Raw genomic sequence first — 19,446 nt, forward strand, 5'->3', positions numbered from 1 at the left:
CAGTTTGGGCTTCCTGGGTAGCTCAGTGGTAAAGAAGCCTCCTGCCAAAGCAGGAGACACGAGTTCCATCCCTAGGTTGGGAAGATCCTCTGGAGAAGCAAATGGCAACCCACTCCAGTATTCTTGCCTGGGAAATCCCATGGACAGAAGAGCCTGGCAGGTTACAGTCCATGGGGTTGAAAAAAAGGGTCGGACACGACTGAGCAACGAAACAGCAAAAATAACAACGACCAAGGATGTGGTCTCCAACAGATACTGGCTTCAGCCTGGGGCATGAATTTCACCACTGGGTTCGTCTTGCCTGGAGGGAAGAGATCCTCTCTGTCAGTTACTCATTGGCTGTGAACTGCCAGTAGTGGGATGATGGATGACAGCGAGAGTCTAACGTCCTGGGCTAAGTGGTTCCTGGTTGGTTGAGGATAGTGTTTCAGAAAAACGAGCAGCTGTGAGCCATCAGTATCTAGCCCTGATGGCAGCTGGGGGATGGGTGAGGCCAGATAACAGACATCTGGATGGGACACCAACAGCATCGACTCCATGAATGCTTTTTGGATCTCTGTTTACACCTCTGAATGTCTGTATCTATCTCGGCTTAGGTGTGAGCTCTCCTCTCATCTGCTGGCCTCACAGAGTCACAGTCCCAGACCAGCCAGTTCCCTATTCCCCACTCAGCCTTTGAAGGATCCCAGATAGTTTGTGGAGGGGTGCTGAACACATGCATAATCCCTCCCTGTAGAATATCTTTCTCTCCTAGGAATATTTGGTTGCTGTTTCCTGTTTCCTTCTTTTGTAAACTGAAGGGATGATCTGGATTATTTCTAAGCCTCATTTCAGTTCAAAATTTTTTTTACCTAATGATTTTGTTCCAGAAGGCAGCTGTTGTGCTCGCCTTGCCTCTGGGAATGAGCTCCAGAAGAACATCAGTTAGAAACTAAGTCTAGTGTCATTGATACAAGTCAGGCATTCCTCAGTCTGTGAAAAGATTTAATTCATATAAAGGAATGCACTTCCCTTTGCTCTGACCAAGATTCTTTTCTCAATAATTGATGCTAAATTTTCTGGACAATTATTAGGGATTAATTTTTTTTAATTAAAGAACTTCAGAGTTGATTGCAGATTCCTGCCTCCATGATGTGTCATGTATTTGCCACACAAAAATGGACAGATGCTATCATTTCCATTCTGGAATTTTGAAACTGTGACAGAAACAGGCAAAATGCCTAAATCCTCACTGAAGTGTCCCTATATGTCTCACTTTAACAAGTACAAGGTGATATTGAAAAAAATTCCTGATGTAAATAATTGAAAGTAGGGTTAACCCTACCAGATACTTTTGTGTGACTTTTGGGTGCCTTTTTTGTGACTTAAAGCACCTATTCAGGCTTATAAAACACTGAAAAGTATACCCTCTGGGTGGGCAACTTTAAAAGTCATTCCTTTCTCCTGGCTGTAAGGCTCTAAGGAAGCACAAGCCTTGGTATTTGAAGTGTAGACCAGGTTTTAGCCCTTACCTTTGAAAAAGTAAAAGTGTTAGTTGCTCAGTCATGTCTGACTCTGCAACCCCATGAACTGTAGCCCGCCAGGCTCCTCTTTTTGTGGGATTTTCCAGGCAAGAATACTGGAGTGGGTTGCCATTCCCTCCAGGGGATCTTTCCAACCCAGGGATTAAAACCAGGTCTCTTGCATTTCAGGCAGATTCTTTAGACACACCTTTACCTGAGACGTTGGCACAGAGTACATCTTGGATGTCAGTATATGGTGCTCCCAGTTGTAGGTGTCCAATCATTGTAACCAGACTGGTTTTCCATTCTTTGGTGTGACCTTTTATGTTTGTCATCAAGCCTACAAAATTGCTGAGTGATGCCATGTCTCAAGACATCCTGCAGCTCATCTTCATTGATGAGAATGTCCAAGACAAAAAGGCCCAAAGAAAGACTGTTCTGGACACCCTGTCTGTATGTATTCTTTATGCCTTTTTATTATGTGGCAAGGTTTGCCTTAGGTCTTTAGCACTGGTCAAGAGGCTCTCACCATTTTAACTGAAATTCTAGAGTCTCTTATTTATGTAGGAGATCAAATGTGGCATTACCATGTTAATCCAGGCAGATCTTTCTGCTTGGGGACATTATAATAGTCAAATCGTTGGCACAATATTCATTCAAAATATCTGTTGTAGAATTACTTTTCCAAAGTTCCTAGAAACTCATCACTGCGAAAATACAGGAGTGGGTTGCCGTGGCTCCTCCAGGGGATCTTCCTGACTCAGGGATTGAACCAGCATCTCTTAAATCTCCTGCATTGGCCCGGGGGTTCTTTACCACTAGTACCACCTGGGAAGCCCCCATTGCAGTATAATCATATGATATTTTTTACTTCCAGTGTTACAGTGGAGAAAGCCTGGAAGAAAGGCACTCTTTGACTAGTTATATTAATTAAGTTGATAGGATCTACTGCACCAGTGACCCAAAGGTCATTGCTGGAGTTTTTGTTAATCTCTGTCATTGCAGTAGTTACACAGGAAAGGGAATGAAGGAGGAAAGGATAAAATGAAACAGGAGATAAAATAGCTTTGGAAAAAAAATAGTGCTAAGTCTTCCTTCCCTAGTTTTCTTTATAAATTGACAATATAAATAGTGTCTTCTTAAGAGGAAAAGTTAAGAAAGCAAATAAATTCCTATAGGCTTACAGGTTTGGGTCGAGAACCATGTTAAATGGTGTGTTCATAAAAAAGAAAGCTTTGGGACATTTTGAGGTAGTGAGTACATTTTGACAAGGGAATGATAAAAGTTCTTTCCCTTTGAGGAAAGAAGATTGTACCTCCTCTTTGGTTCTAAGAATGACCAATAAAGAGATGAGAGTTCATTGTCATAGGACAGCAGTCCCCAGCCTTTTGGGCACCAGGGATGGGTTTCGTGGAAGACAGTTTTTCTACAGACTGGGGGTGGGGGTGGTTGTAGGATGCTTCAGGTACATTACGTTTATTATGCACTTTATTTCTATTTTTATCACATCAGCTCCACCTCAGATCACCAGGCATTAGATCTCCAAGGTTGAGGGACTCCTGCTATAGGGGACCATTTAGAAAGTGGAATATTACTCAGGATCATGTACTTTGTATGGAGGCAGTTTGAGGGAAAGCCCCTACAACCCACACAGCACCTCTTGGTTAAATTGTCCTTATACTCTCTGCTGAAAGAAGACAGCTTACAAAACTCCACTCTTTCTTTCTCAAGTGCTCCCAATAAATCGCCATCAATGTGAAAGTCACCTTTGTTATTTACTAGAAAAATTGAATTTTTCCCCTGTAATATTATGCGCTTCCCCCTCTCCCTACTAAATATGTTTTATTGTATCTTCATTGCAGATCTAATTTGTATTCATCTCATACTCACTCATTTAACTCAGCTATCTGCTGAAGAATATCAGTCAACTAGGCTGGAAACATTCTTCCAATAGTAGAAATGGAATGTCAAGTTAATTACTCTATAAAATACACTACTTTTGAAAAGTTTCACTTATTTAACATTTGAACTAAAGATTTTAAATTATATCATAATAGTTCAATACTACATGTTTCGTTCACCCACAAGAGACATCTAGCTTTAATTACATAATAATCCAGTGGTGCAAATTGTTCTTAGCTTGAAGAAAAATTAGAGGAAAATATAAACTAAAATGTGGCAAGTAGTGGACTTATGGAAATATCCAGTGCATGGTATGATGAGCTGCATGACAAACACAAACATGAAAAAAAATTAAATTGCTCCTGCTGGAGAACTTGAACCTATGAAAACGTCACTAATGGACATTATATTCCTACTTAGGTATCCGTGGTTTTACCACTTGTTCACAAAGGCTTCTTTAGGCTTGTAGCATTAAGTATTCATTACAGAATAGAGATGTGTGCTCTCGAAGGACCCTCCTTCCACAAATGACTAGAAAAAACTCCAGAGTTTGGACACAATTATAGCTGTCTTTCTAAGAATTTCATCATTTTGCCTCCCTAACTGAATGTGTGTCTACCCCATTTGCCTGCAAATTGGTTGCATCAGCAAGATGGATCATTTGGCTTCCTTGTTGGTCCTAGGGGATATGAGCACAGCCCATAGGTCTGCCAGCAGCTACTTCCTGGTAAATGTTTACTTATAAATTAGCGCGGGTGATAATTTATTAGAGCAATAAGCATAGATTACTTGTAATGGCATAGGCATTAAGTGTTATGAACACAGTATTTTATGTTTAGTTGAAGCAAGTGTGTATGCTTATTAATATCGTACCCAAATGTAACTCAGAAATTGTGAATTAGAAAGTTTAAACCAAGTTAAGCCACATGTTACAGTGCATCAGCACTGAAATTAGGAGCTTCAGGAAGGTTTCACAGTGGCAAAGCAATATCATACCATTCACCTATACCATGTGTTAGAATTTCTTTATTTCTGTGATTTGTTCTCTTCTCTTCTCCTTCGCTCATAAACTGACTCATTCTGTTCCTGAAGAACATGGTTTCTCTCTTGAGAAGCATCAATGCATCAAAACTTTGGCTTCTGGAGCTGAGGCGAATAATCTGTCAGCAGGGATACCATGACAGCCTGGAATGACACACAGAGAAAGAGAAAGAAAGAAATGGGTAAATATTAGCAAGATCCTACTTAGGGACCTATGGAAGAGGATCTGGGTTACAGCTTTGAAGATCTATGGCAGACATGCGTTTTCCTAAGGAAATGATAAAGGGTCGCTTCCAAACTAATACTTATTTTTATTAAGGGAGCTCATGAAGGATCATGATGACCCAAATATATACACAAACATCATGCTATTTTGGGCCTCATTCCAGGACCAGTGCGGGTGAGAGCCAAATGGAGGTACCAGGGCGGTAGCCATGACTGGCTTTTCTAGTCTTAAGTGAAGCCTACTCACTGAAATTGAAGAAAGTGGAGAAAACCGCTAGACCATTCAGGTATGACCTAAATCAAATCCCTTATGACCATACAGTGGAAGTGAGAAATAGATTTAAGGGACTAGATCTGATAGACAGAGTACCTGATGGACTATGGATGGAGGTTTGTGACATTGCACAGGAGACAGGAATCAAGACCATCCCCAAGCAAAAGAAATACAAAAAAGAAAAATGGCTGTCTGAGGATGCCTTACAAATAGCTGTGAAAAAAGGGAAGCGAAAAGCAAAGGAGAAAGGAAAGATATACCCATTTGAATGCAGAGTACCAAAGAATAGCAAGGAGAGATAAGAAAGCCTTCCTCAGTGATCAATGCAAAGAAATAGAAGAAAACAACAGAATGGGGAAGACTAGAGATCACTTCAAGAAAATTAGAGATACCAAGGGAACATTTAATGCAAAGTGGGCTCAATAAAGGACATAAATGGTAGGGACCTAACAGAAGCAGAAGCTATTAAGAAGAGGTGGCAAGAATACACAGAAGAACAAAAGAGATCTTCATGACCCAGATAATCACAATGGTATGATCACTTACCTAGAGCCAGACATCCTGGAATGTGAAGTCAAGTGGGCCTTAGAAAGCATCACTATGAACAAAGCTGGGGGAGGTGATGGAATTCCAGTGGAGCTATTTCCAATCCTGGAAGATGATGTTGTGAAAGTGCTGCACTCAATATGCCAGCAAATTTGGAAAACTCAGCAGTGGCCACAGGACTGGAAAAGCTCTGTTTTCATTCCAATCCCAAAGAAAGGCAATGCCAAAGAATGCTCAAACTACCGCACACTTGCACTCATCTCACACATTAGTAAAGTAATGCTCAACATTCTCCAAGCCAGGCTTCAGCAATATGTGAACCGTGAACTTCCAGATGTTCAAGCTGGTTTTAGAAAAGGCAGAGGAACCAGAGATCAAATTGCCACCAACTCCTGGATCATTGAAAAAGCCAGAGTTCCAGAAAAACATCCACTTCTGCTTTATTGACTATGCCAAAGCCTTTGACTGTGTGGACCACAATAAACTGTGGAAAATTCTGAAAGAGATGGGAATACCAGACCACTTGACCTGCCTCTTGAGAAACCTATATGCAGGTTACGAAGCAACAGTTAGAACTGGACATGGAACAACAGACTGGTTCCAAATAGGAAAAGGAGTACATCAAGGCTGTATATTGTCACCCTGCTTATTTAACTTATATGCAGAGTACATCATGAGAAACGCTGGACTGGAGGAAGGACAAGCTGGAATTAAGATTGCCAGGAGAAATATCAATAACCTCAGATATGCAAATGACACCACCCTTATGGCAGAAAGCAAAGAAGAACTAAAGAGCCTCTTGATGAAAGTGAAAGAGCAGAGTGTAAAAGTTGGCTTAAAGCTCAACATTTAGAAAACTAAGATCATGTCATCTAGTCCCATCACTTCAGGGCAAATAGATGGGGAAACAGTGGAAACAGTGGCTGACTATTTTTCTGGGCTCCAAAATCACTGTGGGTGGTGATTGCAGCCATGAAATTAAAGACACTACCTCCTTGGAAGGAAAGTTATGACCAACCTAAACAGCATATTAAAAAGTGGCTCAGATGGTATATATATATACACACATATATACACACACATATATATGTATATGTATATATGCATATGTGTATATATATGTATGTGTATATATATATATATATATACCCACACAAATAGGTATCTAAGATAATAAAATATGCTGTCACTTTTAATCATGTTAATTAAAAAACAACAAAATATAAACAAATTTTTAAAAGCAGAGACATTACTTTGCCAACAAAGGTCCTTCTAGTCAAGGCTATAGTTTTTCCAGTGGTCATGTATGGATGTGAGAGTTGGACTATAAAGAAAGCTGAGCGCAGAATAATTAATGCTTTTGAACTGTGGTGTTGGAGAAGACTCTTGCGAGTCCCTTGGACTGCAAGGAGATTCAACCAGTCCATCCTAAAGGAGATCAGTCCTGGGTGTTCATTGGAAGGACTGATGTTGAAGCTGAAACTCCAATCCTTTGGCCATCTGATGTGAAGAGCTGACTCGCTGGAAAAGACCCTGATGCTGGGAAAGATTGAGGGCAGGAGGAGAAGGGGACGATAGAGGATGAGATGGCTGGATGGCATCACCAACTTGATGGATATGAGTTTGGGTGAACTCCGGGAGTTGGTGATGGACAGGGAGGCCTGGCGTGCTGCGATTCATGGGGTTGCAAAGAGTCGGACACAACTGAGCGACTGAACTGAACTGACAGCCTATTGGCTGGTTGTGGAGAAATAGAATTCCTCCCATCCTTGTGTTTGCACTGTGGTTTGGATACTTGTAACCTAGAAAAGTTTAGAATAAATTAGATGCAAATTATTAAGGTTAATGAATAATGTCTTTCTGAATCTGGATTCTCCTAAAAGAATATTTATAAGCTAGAGTACAGCTTCCCATCAGGCCATCAGCAGCAAAGAGGAATTTTCACTTTTACTCTTCCCAGCTTCTAAAATCACAACAATCGTAATAATATCAGAAACAGTGATGACAACAAATGCTGACTGAGTGCTTACTATGTACCAGACTAAGTGTCTTACCATCAACATTTGTTGTCATCACTGTTGCTGATATTATCACTGTGCTAGGTACTGCAGTCAGGTAGAGAGAAGTGTTTGTAAATTAGCTCATGTAACACACCAACCTTCTAAGGGAATCTCTACTATTATCACTTCCAGATGAGAAACTCAAGCCTGGAAACAACACAGAACTGGGTTTGGACCCAAGTTTCTCTGACTCCACTCTTAAGAGGTAGTTTTACTGCCTTTCAGGTACTTGCTCTTGCTTTTATTTTGTTTTGTTTTGTTTCCTCTTCCTTTTATTTTATTTTCATTGAAATATAATTGCTTTACAATGTTGTATTGGCTTCTGCTGTAAAACAAAGTGAATCAGCTCTAAGCATACATATATCCCCTCCCTCTTGAGCCTCCCTCCCACACCCCTTGCCAATGCCACCCCTCTAGGTCTCGCAGAACACCAAGCTGAGCTCCCTGTGCTCTGCAGCAGCTTCCCACTGGCCGTGTGTTTTACACACGGTAGTGTATGTATGTCAGTGCTACTTTCTCAGTTCATCCACCCCTCTTCCCTGCGTCCACAAGTCCGTTCTCTGCATCTGCATCTCTATTCCTGTCATGCAAATAGGTTCATCAGTACCGTGTTTCTAGATTCCATATAGATGCATTAATATATGATACTTGTTTTTCTCTTTCTAACTTACTTCACTTTGTACAACAGGCTCTGGGTTTATCCACATCAGTACAAATGACTCAGATTCATTCCTTTTTATGTCTGAGTGCTGTTGCTTTTTGACCAGACTATGTAATATCCTTTTCTACTGTGTGAGGTACGAAGAGATAGGAAATACAGATGAGCAGACTGAAGCACAGGTATTTCCTGAGTGGTGAGTGAGGCATGGATGTGTACCTGCCTGTCCTATTCCTTGACCACCATTTCCATATGAATAAACTGGACTTAGAGGAGTTATGATACTTTCCCAAGACCACACAGAGAGCCAGAATTTTAACTTGATTTCCAAAGCCCATGTTTGAAAACTAAACAGTATTCTGTATTGCCTTCAGACTACAAAAATTATTGAGCACATATCATTATAGGGAGAGGACAGGTAACAAATGAAAAATAAAATATCAAGGAGTGATAAATGTCATTAAAAAATTACAAAAAAAGAAAAAAACAGGATAAAGGAGGTTGGGGAACCACTTAGAGAGGGTGGACAGGGAAAATCTTGTTAAAGAGTGACATTTAAGTTGAGATCTGAATGACAGGAAGAAGACAGAAAGGTCAAACACTAGGATAAGAACATCTTCCAGTAAAATACTTTAAGCTTTTTTATGGGCTCCTGGGATCACCTCTTAGGTTTGGTTTTGTTTTTAATGGTCATAGCATATGTCAAATTTATTTTCAAATATTAAATCTTAGAAAGTTAATTATGAGTAGAGCTGCTGCCAGATTTAGTTAGATACAGACATACATATTTACACACATACATAAGAAGGCATTTCAGGTCAACAACAATTTTTCTTAAACTATAAGAATGTTCCAAATATTACATAGGACATGTCTATTGGTGGTGGGGTTTAGTCGCTAAGTCGTGTCCAATTCTTGTGACCCCATGGACTGTAGCCCACCAGGCTCCTCTGTCCATGGGATTCTCCAGGCAAGAATACTGGAGCGGGGTGCCATTTCCTTCTCCAGGGGATCTTCCCCACCCAGGGATCGAACCCAGGTCTCCTGCATTGCAGGCAGACGCTTTAACCTCTGAGCCACCAGGGAAGCCCTAAATATTACATAGGACATGTCTACTGGTGGTGGTGTTTAGTCGCTAAGTCGTGTCTGACTCTTGCGACCCCAGGGACTGTAGCCCGCCAGGCTCCTCTGTCCATGGGGTTCTCCAGGCAAGAATACTGGAGTGGGGTGCCATTTCTTTCTCCAGGGGATCTTCCTGACCCAGGTATTGAACCTAGGTCTCCTGCATTGCAGGCAAATTCTTTACCGACTGAGCTGTGAAGAAAGCCCTTAGGACATGTCTATACTAAACAATTATTTATTGTCTTAATAGATTGTCTAAACACCACACCACATTTGAAACTCCACTGTAGCTGGGTATCCTGCATTTTATCTGGCACCCCTCACTTGGAGAGAAGAGATGGTAGAATACTGTGAACTGCATTGCAATGGCGTTGTATATCTAAAGGTCATCCTGATAGTAGTACTTTGAAGTGGCAGATTTTTTGCAGGGTCCCTTTAGGTTTCTTTAGCTCCACAGTAAAATTTGTAGGCAGAGGAAGAAACCCACCTCACGTTTCATGAGTCCTGTAGCCTTAGTAATTATTGAAAAATATAAAAGCAAGCTTTGTGGTGAGGAGAAGGGGTGTGTGTGTGTGTGTGTGTGTGTGTGTGTTGTTTTCTTTTTTTTTTTTAAACAAAGAGATCCAAAGGCCTGTGCACTATGGAGAGAATGATGTGATTACCAGAATGTTCTGAAAAGCACTGCTGGAAATCTCCCAGTATGAAGGCCTTAAAAAGCTAGTGTGAGTGCTGAATGAGTACACGTTTGCTTTAAAAACATTATGTGCTTTTAGAACAAGCCCTTCACCTATTTAGATATTACATTAGTCATTACGGGCACCTCAGAACTTGAGGCTGGATGGTGTCTCTCCTTCCTTATTCTATCCTGACTGTAAATGAAACTGTGTGTGTGGAAATCACCCTTCAGACAGTAGTGCTGCCCAGTCGGACTTTCTGTCATGATGGAAACATTCCCTGTCTATGCTGTCAAATAGAAATAGTGTAGAGCCACCAGCCCTCTGTGACTACTGAACACTTAAAATGTGGTTAGTATGTCTGAGGAATTGAATCTTATATTTTATTATCTTTTAGTTCATTTTTGTTGTTTGGTTGCTCAGTTGTGTTTGACTGTTTGCAACCACATGGACTGTAGCCTGCCAGGCTCCTCTGTCCATGGAATTCTCCAGACAAGAATACTGGAGTGGGGTACTCTTTCCTTCTCCAGTTAGTTAGCTGAAGTCTAAATTTAAATAGCCACATGCCCCTAGTGGCTACTGTGTTGGATAGGGAGATTCTAGAGGAAAACAGGTATTGTATCTTTAGAACATTCCAGAAGAATCTAGCAGAGCAGTGCTGAGCCTAAATGCCATTCTAAATAAGCCATCTAAGAATAATTTCTTTGCCTATAAAATAGGAATTTAGACTAGGTAATCTGTAAGGTCTCATCCCGCTTGAAAATGCCATGCTTCTGTGAATTGTACAGACTGTGCGGAGACTGAATAATATTCTTTTTTTCTTAATCTGCAGTGCCTGGCAGAGAACCTGGCACACAGTAGATACTCAGTACATGGTTGCTGAAATGAACTTAACTCAGTGGGACGTCCACATCATCCGGTTTGGAGACATAAAGAGCACAGCATGTGCGTTACCAACCCCCTTCCAAAATCCATGTCAGGTATCACTAGTCAGTTATGTCACTCTTTCCTTCCGAGACCACAGGCAGGCTTAGAAGCTTTTGAACATAGGACTCCATGTAGCCCGTTGATGAGATTGAGGACCTAAGATTAAAAGTCATTTGCCATCTAGATAGCTCAACCTACTTATTTTATGTGGAAGGAAACTGAGACCCAGAGAGGTCACAGAGCCAAAATGATATGGCTGACTAGTATCAAAGACAGTTACAGAATTCAAGTCTTCTCACTCCCAGTCAAGCATTCTTTCTATTTTAGATTCTTTACTTTCATTTTAATATGGCTGTGCATCTTATTTTTTTAATATATTTAGCAGATGGTGATTGTAGCCATGAAATTAAAAGATGCTTACTCCTTGGAAGAAAAGTTATGACCAACCTAGATAGCATATTCAAAAGCAGAGACATTAGTTTGCCAACAAAGGTCCATCTAGTCAAAGCTATGGTTTTTCTGGTAGTCATGAATGGATGTGAGAGTTGGACTGTGAAGAAGGCTGAGTGTGGAAGATTTGATGCTTTTGAACTGTGGTGTTGGAGAAGACTCTTGAGAGTCCCTTGGACTGCAAAGAGATCCAACCAGTCCATTCTGAAGGAGATCAGCCCTGGGATTTCTTTGGAAGGAATGATGCTAAAGCTGAAACTCCAGTACTTTGGCCACCTCATGTGAAGAGTTGACTCATTGGAAAAGACTGATGCTGGGAGGGATTGGGGACAGGAGGAGAAGGGGACGACAGAGGATGAGATGGCCGAATGGCATCACTGACTCGATGGATGTGAATCTGAGTGAACTCCAGGAGTTGGTGATGGACAGGGAGGTCTGGCGTGCTATGATTCATGGGGTCGCAAAGAGTCGGACACGACTGAGTGACTGAACTGAACTGAACCCATTAGGGGAAGTGGATACCTCAGGAAGGTGGGAGATGGAGAGAGGGTGGTAGGACTTAGATGGTGGAAAATGGGTGGGCATAAGACTTCACTGTGAATATGCGTGTATATATATGTGTGTGTGTGTGTATAATATATATATACACAAGTGCATAACAAGCTCTTTAAAAATTCAGAAGTACAGAGCATCTTCATAATTATACCTTAGAAAATTTACTTTTAGTCACCCTTCCGGCCCCTGAATTTCTACAAAAGAATCTATTTTAACAGATTTGGGTTGATCTATCTTTGTCTTTGCCGTCATCTTCTGATTAAGAGTAGAGCTTGAGGAAAATTCATTGCTATGTTTCTTTCTGAGGTATATGGTTGGAGAGCTCACTTTTTTTTTTTTTTGCATCTGGATCTTTGCTATTCAAAATGTGGTCTGCAGGACAGCAGCATATTCATTACCTGGTTGCTTATTAGAAATGCTGAATCTTGGGCCACATCTCAGACCAAATCCAAATTTGCACTTAACAAGTCCCTAGGTGATTCAGATGGATCAAAATCTTTAGAGGCACTGGTCTAACTGACATGATAATTGCCATTTTGGCCAAAGTGAGTGTCCTGAGGCTGTAAGCTGAAAGGTACAGTAAAAAAAGAAAAAGTCATTCCTCTTATTAGATATGACAACTTGGGCCTGATATACCACTTTTCGTTGCAAAGGGAGTCATGAGTGTGTGTGAAAGTCACTCAGTCGTGTCTGACTCTTTGCAACCATGGACTGTAGCCTGCCAGGCTCCTCTGTCCATGGAATTATCCAGGCAAGAATACTGGAGTGGGTAACCGTTCCCTTCTCCCGGGGATCTTCCCAACCCAGGGATTGAACCCAGGTCTCCCATATTGTAGGTGGATTCTTTACCAGCTGAGCCAGCAGGGAAGCCATACTGGAGCTCAAATCTCTGCATTAGATCAACAACTATCAGAAGATGACAGTGGTGATGATAATTATAATAACAATATTTACAGTGTATTAGATAACATACTAAATGTTTTGTTTATGTGTGTGTTCAGTCGTGTCTGAATCTTTGCGATCCCCTGTACCATGGCACGCCAGGCTCCCCGCCAGGCTCCTCTGTCTATGGGATTTCCCAGGCAAGAATACTGGAGCCACTTGCCATTTTCTCCTCCATGGAAGCTATAATGGGTTATCTGGCATTTAGTTTCCAGGGCATTAGGTACCAGGCTATGGGAGGCTGTGTCAGTGGTGTTTTGGTTACAAAAGAAGCACAGTGTTGTTGGGCAGTTTTCCTGCCTGTGTTTCTGAATATGTGATATACAATAATGAATCATTCTGGGAAGTGCCTAATGTCTTTTAACAAATTTCTTTTTATTTCTCTACCCGAAGTAGATTTTTTTGTTTTCCAGTAAGACCCTAGCTGATATAGTAATGGAGATCAGTTAAATCACCAAAATGGTGGTACTAAATTATGGCCCTGGAGTGTTCCATTTTCCAGAGAAAAGCATGGTATTTGAGACATTGTAAAGCAGAGATGTGAGGTTAATGTTTCCAAGAATAGTGGTGGTGAAGATAAACAAGTGGCATTTTGTTAAAGGGACTAATAATTTTTAAGATTAGTCTTGCTGCAATTTTGATAATGTTCTATACCTAAGAACAATGTTTCTCTACTGTCTAAAGCCAGTAGAGAACCAAACAATTACCTAGGCAATGATAGAAGGGAAGAAAGAGAGGAGGAAGGAAATAAGATTTCTTTGAATGCCCATTTTGTGCCAGACACTGAATTAGGGACTTCTGTAAACATTAACAAGGGGATTATAAAATTATTGTATAAGAATTATACAACCTATAAGGGTTGACAGGCAATGGTGGCTAGTGTTCAGGCTGATCAACAATGGTAAGAATTTTTATTAAAATAGGTATATTTACATGGGGGTCAGTCTTACTCCATTAAAAATACACTATACATACTTTAAGCACTAATGATATATTGCAAACTTTCTGGAAAAAAATAGATATCATATGAGCAAGTAATGTATATGGGTAATACCAGCTGCTTATTGTTTACCAAAAGGCATGAATGACCAAGTTGGGTCCACACAGAGAACTCCCCATCCTCCAATCCCCATTTCTTGCTTACCATGATTGTCCACTTTCTGTTTTCGGCCTCTGGGAATACAAGAGATCGTGGAGAATAAAACACTTCATCGTCCACTTCTTCTGGCTTTCTGGGCAAGCAGTGTAAAAATGTCCAGTCAGGGGCAGCAACTTTAGCAGTCTACAGAAGAGATGGAGATAAGACTGTGTTTTGATCTGTAGCTATCACATTTGTCTTCTTCAGAGTCAGCGTCTCTGGCCTGGAGTCAAGTGAAGTCACTCGGTTGTGTCCGACCCTTTGTGACTCCATGGACTGTAGCCCGCCAGGCTCCTCTGTCCATGGGATTTCCCAGGCAAGGATACTGGAGTGGGTTGCCATTTCCTTCTCCAGGGGATCTTTCTGATCCAGGGATCGAACCCAGATCTCCCGCACTGCAGGCAGCCTTTTTATAGTCTGAGCCACCAGGAAGCTCAAAGGTCCATGCAAAGGGAGAGAAAAGGGGGCAGACTGGGGCTTTCAGCTCAAGGCACCCAGCAGAAATGTTTATACTTTCAGCTTAAGAAACTTTCTAGTCATTCTGTTAATTCGGAAGATCACCACTCCAAATAAAACCGCTAACTCAGTTTTCTGTGAGATAGTGGACCTTTCAGTAAAGAATTCTACTAGGGTAAGATGCGGATGAGAGCAAAAATCATCAATTATACCCCAACGTATTGGGTTTGCCAAGAAGCTCATTTGGGTTTTTCCATAAGATGGTACAGAAAAACCAAAATGAATTTTTGGCCAACCCAATATATTAAAGGTTGCCTTTACATGATTGTATTATATTTTTTAGCCTGTCTCCAAATTATGGTTTTTAGCACTTGAAGCAAATTTAATTACTAGTTAAAACAATGTTGAAAAAGAGCTCTGAGATAGTGCATTAAACAGGATTATGGGCACTATACACTAGGTGATTCATTCTTCATGTAAATGTTCTAACAATTTTAATTTTCTCTAACAGTTAATTCCTAAAAATTACATTTTCCCATCCATTTTCATTGTTTACTTACAGATTCAAAACTATATTCCCTCATAAATTCTTCCCTCAAAATTACTGCCTTTGTGCTAAACCTTTTTTTTTGTTAAAAAAAAAAGCTATAGAAAATGGGCAAAGAATATGATATGATATAATATTAAAGACTATGATAGCAGTTTATAGAAAAACATATGGAAATGGCCAAAAAACATTCAAAGATGTTTAACTTCATTAGCAGTAAAAGAAACACAAATTTTAAAAAGCTTGAGATACAGATTTTTTAAAGTTACAAATGTAAATAGCAAATAAATGGAGAGAGTGTGGAAGGAAGTTATAAATTGTCAATTCTTTTTGGATGGGCAGTTTAGCAGCATTTCTCTTATTTTAAAAAGTATATACTACTTCACCCAGAAATTCTTCTCCCTAAAAGAATTCTATTCTCTATAATACCTGCACAAAGAAATATATATATGAGGATCTGCAGCATTGTTTGCAATTGGGATAATTGGAAATAGCCTGATTTTTTGACAGGAAGCAGATAATATAAGGCCCACTCATACACTTGGAATTCTATGCAGTCAGAGAGAAGGAAGGATATCTAAATGAATAGACAAGAAAATCTAAGATTTGTTAAGTGGAAAAAGTAAGTCAGAATAATGTGTCTAATCTACCATTTATGATAAATCATTAGAGGTGTAGAGGTGTGGGTGTGGGTGTGTATAGGAATATGTAAATACACAGAAAAGGTCTGCAAAGAGACACATCAAATTGTTAACACTGGCTACCTCTGGGAATAGTCACTGTTAAGGGGCTAGGGCAAATACATTTTCACTTTATTTTTCTAACTTCATTCTGTTGTCATGTATAAATAAGAGGCTTGTATTTATATTTTAAATATTTTATCAATAAAACATCTATTGCAATTGCTTAATCCCTTTCTCCACCAAACAAAAGAGTTGCTCTGCAGACAGAATCCCAATGTACACCTGACTTTTAGGATATTCCTGCAGAACAGTGGTTCTCAAAGCTTGATCCTGGGGCAGCAGTATTGCACCACCTGGGAACTTGGCAGAAATGCAAATTCTTGGGTCCCACCCCTGACCTACTGATTTAGAATCCCTGGAGAAGGGGGGTCCTGCCAGCTATGTATTAACAACTCCAGTCAATTCTCAGTCACGCTCAAGGTTGACAAGCCATGCTTCAGAGCTTAAGGAAAAGCATCAGAATAGATGGAATTCCCCTGGGAGTGCCCTGGAGGCAGTTAGCAAAACTAAACGACTTGAGTCCTTGGAAAATAGAGGCAAGGGCTAGCCTGAAGTACAGAACTATGGGGCTTTTCTTAGAGCAGAAATCAAAAGAAACTGCTTGCAACAGAAGTTGCCTAGTATATCTAAACAGATCATCAAGTATTCTGATGCCTCTGCTGTTGCGAGAGGGAAAGGCTTGCTTCTCTCTTCTGCCTGGGTTTCAATTCCTTCATCCTGGACAAAAGTGTCTTTCCAAAGGGCAGAGCTCATCTTTAGGAGGAAAGAAATCACAGGGCGGCGGGGCGGGGGGAGGAGGTGTGGGGGGTGGGGGGTGTGGGGGGGTGGAGGGGTACAATCAGCGTGTCCTTGATAAGGAAGGAAGGGACGGTCTGCTCTCCCAAAAGTGATTGAGTGATTAGCTGATTCTGGCCTTTATGAATGGGATTAATGAACCTTCAGAGAGGCATCAATTTGTACCTTCATTGTAACCTGGTAACCTTGGAAAGCCTGGAGCCGCTTTTTCTTCTCCTCTTCTTGTCCCATGCTTATCCAAGTGTCTGTAATTAATACATTGCCTCCACAAGCTGCTTCCAATGGATCATTTGTCAGCGACAGCTTGGTACCATTCTGGCATACACAAGCAAGCTGGTTAAAGAACTTCATGAGACAGGGAAAGACAATGACACCTTTACATATAAGGAGCATACCTCCTTGGCATACTGCTCCGCCAACCTGGTTATACTGGGATCCGGCTCATAACCCTGCAGGGGAAAGAATTAACTGTTATTTGGTGTGTGTGTGTGTGTTTTTTTTAATTATATATGCCTTCTTATATATGCATCACTTTCAACAATAGTCCTGCTGTCTTTCCTGTTTCTGCTTTAAGTCGTAGCCCAACCTACTGAACATGCCTACTCCCCATGTTCAGTAGAATATGATGTTGACATCTAGAATTTCAAAGCTTAAGAGTGCTTTTGGGAATTTACAAAGGTAATCAGTTGCCCCATTTTGCTTCGATTATTTTTGACCTCTTTAGTCCTAAAGATAAACGGGGTGTGGTGCTTTCCAGCTCTTGGTAGCACCTTTTGTTGTTCCTCTAATAGTTTAAGAGGATTGTATACATAAGCCTACAACTTACTGCATTTTTGTCTCAGAGTCTTTCTACAAGCTGTTTTTTTTTTTTTTTAATGTTCTGTTTTCCTTTGGTCTGAAATGCTTTTCCCCACCCACTCCATGTGGATAAAGCTTTCAGGTCTCAATGCTCTCAGCTCAAATGTTTCCTCCTCAGAGAAACCTTCCCTCAGCGTCTCAGCTGAATATTAAGAGCCCACGCACACATCTTAGTCTCACCAGCCAGTGTTCTGCAGGCAGGGAGCTGGCTTTGAAATGGCCTTTGCATAGCAAATATACTGTTTTTTGTTGAAATATATGTGTTTGGGTTTGTTTGGTGAGGGCAGGGTCAGGACTTGAGTGAGGCACTCACTGACAGTCGTGCAAGCATGAATTTTGCACCCTAGGTACCTTGCTCGCTCACTCTGGTCTCAACTTTAGCTGAGGGGATGCTGTGGAAACAGCTGAAGTCCCCGCAACTCTTCTAGACCCCACAGGTAGCCCGTCTTCTTCCATCCTCAGCCTCCAGTGTGCACCATACACAGCAGCATGAATAATCTCCGAAGCCTTCAATGTTTACCACTTGTTCCATAAGTCGAAGCTGATTAAGGGTATCAAGCCTTCCCGCCGACATCTCTTGCTTCTGTCTCTTTTAATTTTTCTCAACATCTTGCTGCAGGAAAGCCAATCTAATTGTCATACTTGTACACATCTTGCCCTTTGCTGCCGTCACAGCCTTTCACCCTTGAACACTCCCCCCTCTGTCCCTTCCTGGGCGTCTTTATTGGAACATGTCAGCTCCTCCTTTGTCAAAACCCTGGGCCAGCCCCACCTCCAGACCCTCCAAGTGGAAGGCTCGTCAGTCAAAACATCATCATTATTCTCATCTTCCCCATCTTTCTCGTTTTCCTGAATTCTTAGAATTGATTTATGCCTCTTTTTATAAACTCTCAGCAGGGCACAGCAATGGGTGTGGTAAGCCACCCAGATCCCCTTCATGAATAATGGACTTGTGCTCCAGCTGCTGCGCATGCCCTGGAAGGTGGCTTTCAGCTGTCAGCCCTAGTTGGGCACTGGCACAGCTGCAGAGAGCTGACGCACCCAAGGTCGCATACCCTTCCAAGGCCACCTGCATTCTGAGACTGATTGACAGGGGGACATGAAAACTTGACTCCCTCCTCCCAACCTGCAACAACCCTTAAATGACCATCTCAGATCTAGAATTCTCTATCAGGTCAGCTGAGGCTGCTCTCGAGCCTGCATCAGTTTGACTTCTCCTGTTTCCTTCCCCTCCCTTCTCAAGGGCACACCGTCATCAACAACCTGCAGGCTGAACTCTGTGTCAGAGTCTGCTTCTCAGGAAGCTCAGCCCACAGCAGGGATGTTCAGGTTTATTCATTGGAAATTGTGTTTATTTACACATGTTTATCTATCATAGTTCCTTCTCTCAATAAAAAAATTCTTGAGGATAGAAGCTATCAGATGGTGATGATTCCTGCAGATCTTTTTGCAGCTTTATCACCCTCAATAGCCATAAATTCTGGAGCTTTGTTTATCTATATTTGGGGAAGGTAATTAATAAAGGCTTGCTAATTTAGCAACTCATGTTGTGACCATTCATACTGGTAAACATAAATGAAGAGGCTTGGCTCTTACCCCAGGTACCTCCTGCCCTGAAAATCCAGCCTTCCCTCTGGAAAACAGGTTTTATACTTCCAAGTATAATCATTCTTAGAGAAGGAATCAATAAGTACTTAGAGAACCAACAGAGTGGTTTGGAAATTACAAAATCACCCAACCTTGCATGCATTGGGCCATGACTGAGAATACAAAGAGGAATTCTTTACTCACAGCTAAGCTTTCAGTACTAAATCACTCATTGGCTTTGACATAAATCTTAAAACCAGATGAAGGTGATTAACAGACCTAGTTCAGTCTAAATACTCACTTAGAACAATGTTAAAATCATTACCATCAATAGTTTATGGAATAACTTTACAATCCAGGACAAAATTATGTTTTCTCAAACATGTAAGTTATTCTTGGTTGAAGGATGGGGAAATAGATTAATTATGGCCTTGGAAATTTTTC

The 19,446-nt window shown here is 41.0% G+C and overlaps 1 protein-coding gene across 1 annotated transcript in view; it reads right to left on the minus strand.

Moving 5' to 3' along the window:
- Positions 1 to 4,394: 4,394 nt before the first annotated feature.
- The window catches only part of OTC (ornithine carbamoyltransferase), a gene marked incomplete at its 5' end in the record, with an annotated part of 42,794 nt that continues 27,742 nt past the window's right edge, over positions 4,395 to 19,446 (minus strand). The window contains 4 exon segments of the mRNA NM_001285729.1: positions 4,395 to 4,589; positions 14,023 to 14,160; positions 16,723 to 16,872; positions 16,953 to 17,006. Coding sequence (NP_001272658.1) covers positions 4,530 to 4,589; positions 14,023 to 14,160; positions 16,723 to 16,872; positions 16,953 to 17,006 — 402 coding nt within the window.

Source organism: Capra hircus (genome assembly GCF_001704415.2).
Source record: "Capra hircus breed San Clemente chromosome X unlocalized genomic scaffold, ASM170441v1, whole genome shotgun sequence".
NCBI lineage: Eukaryota > Metazoa > Chordata > Mammalia > Artiodactyla > Bovidae > Capra > Capra hircus.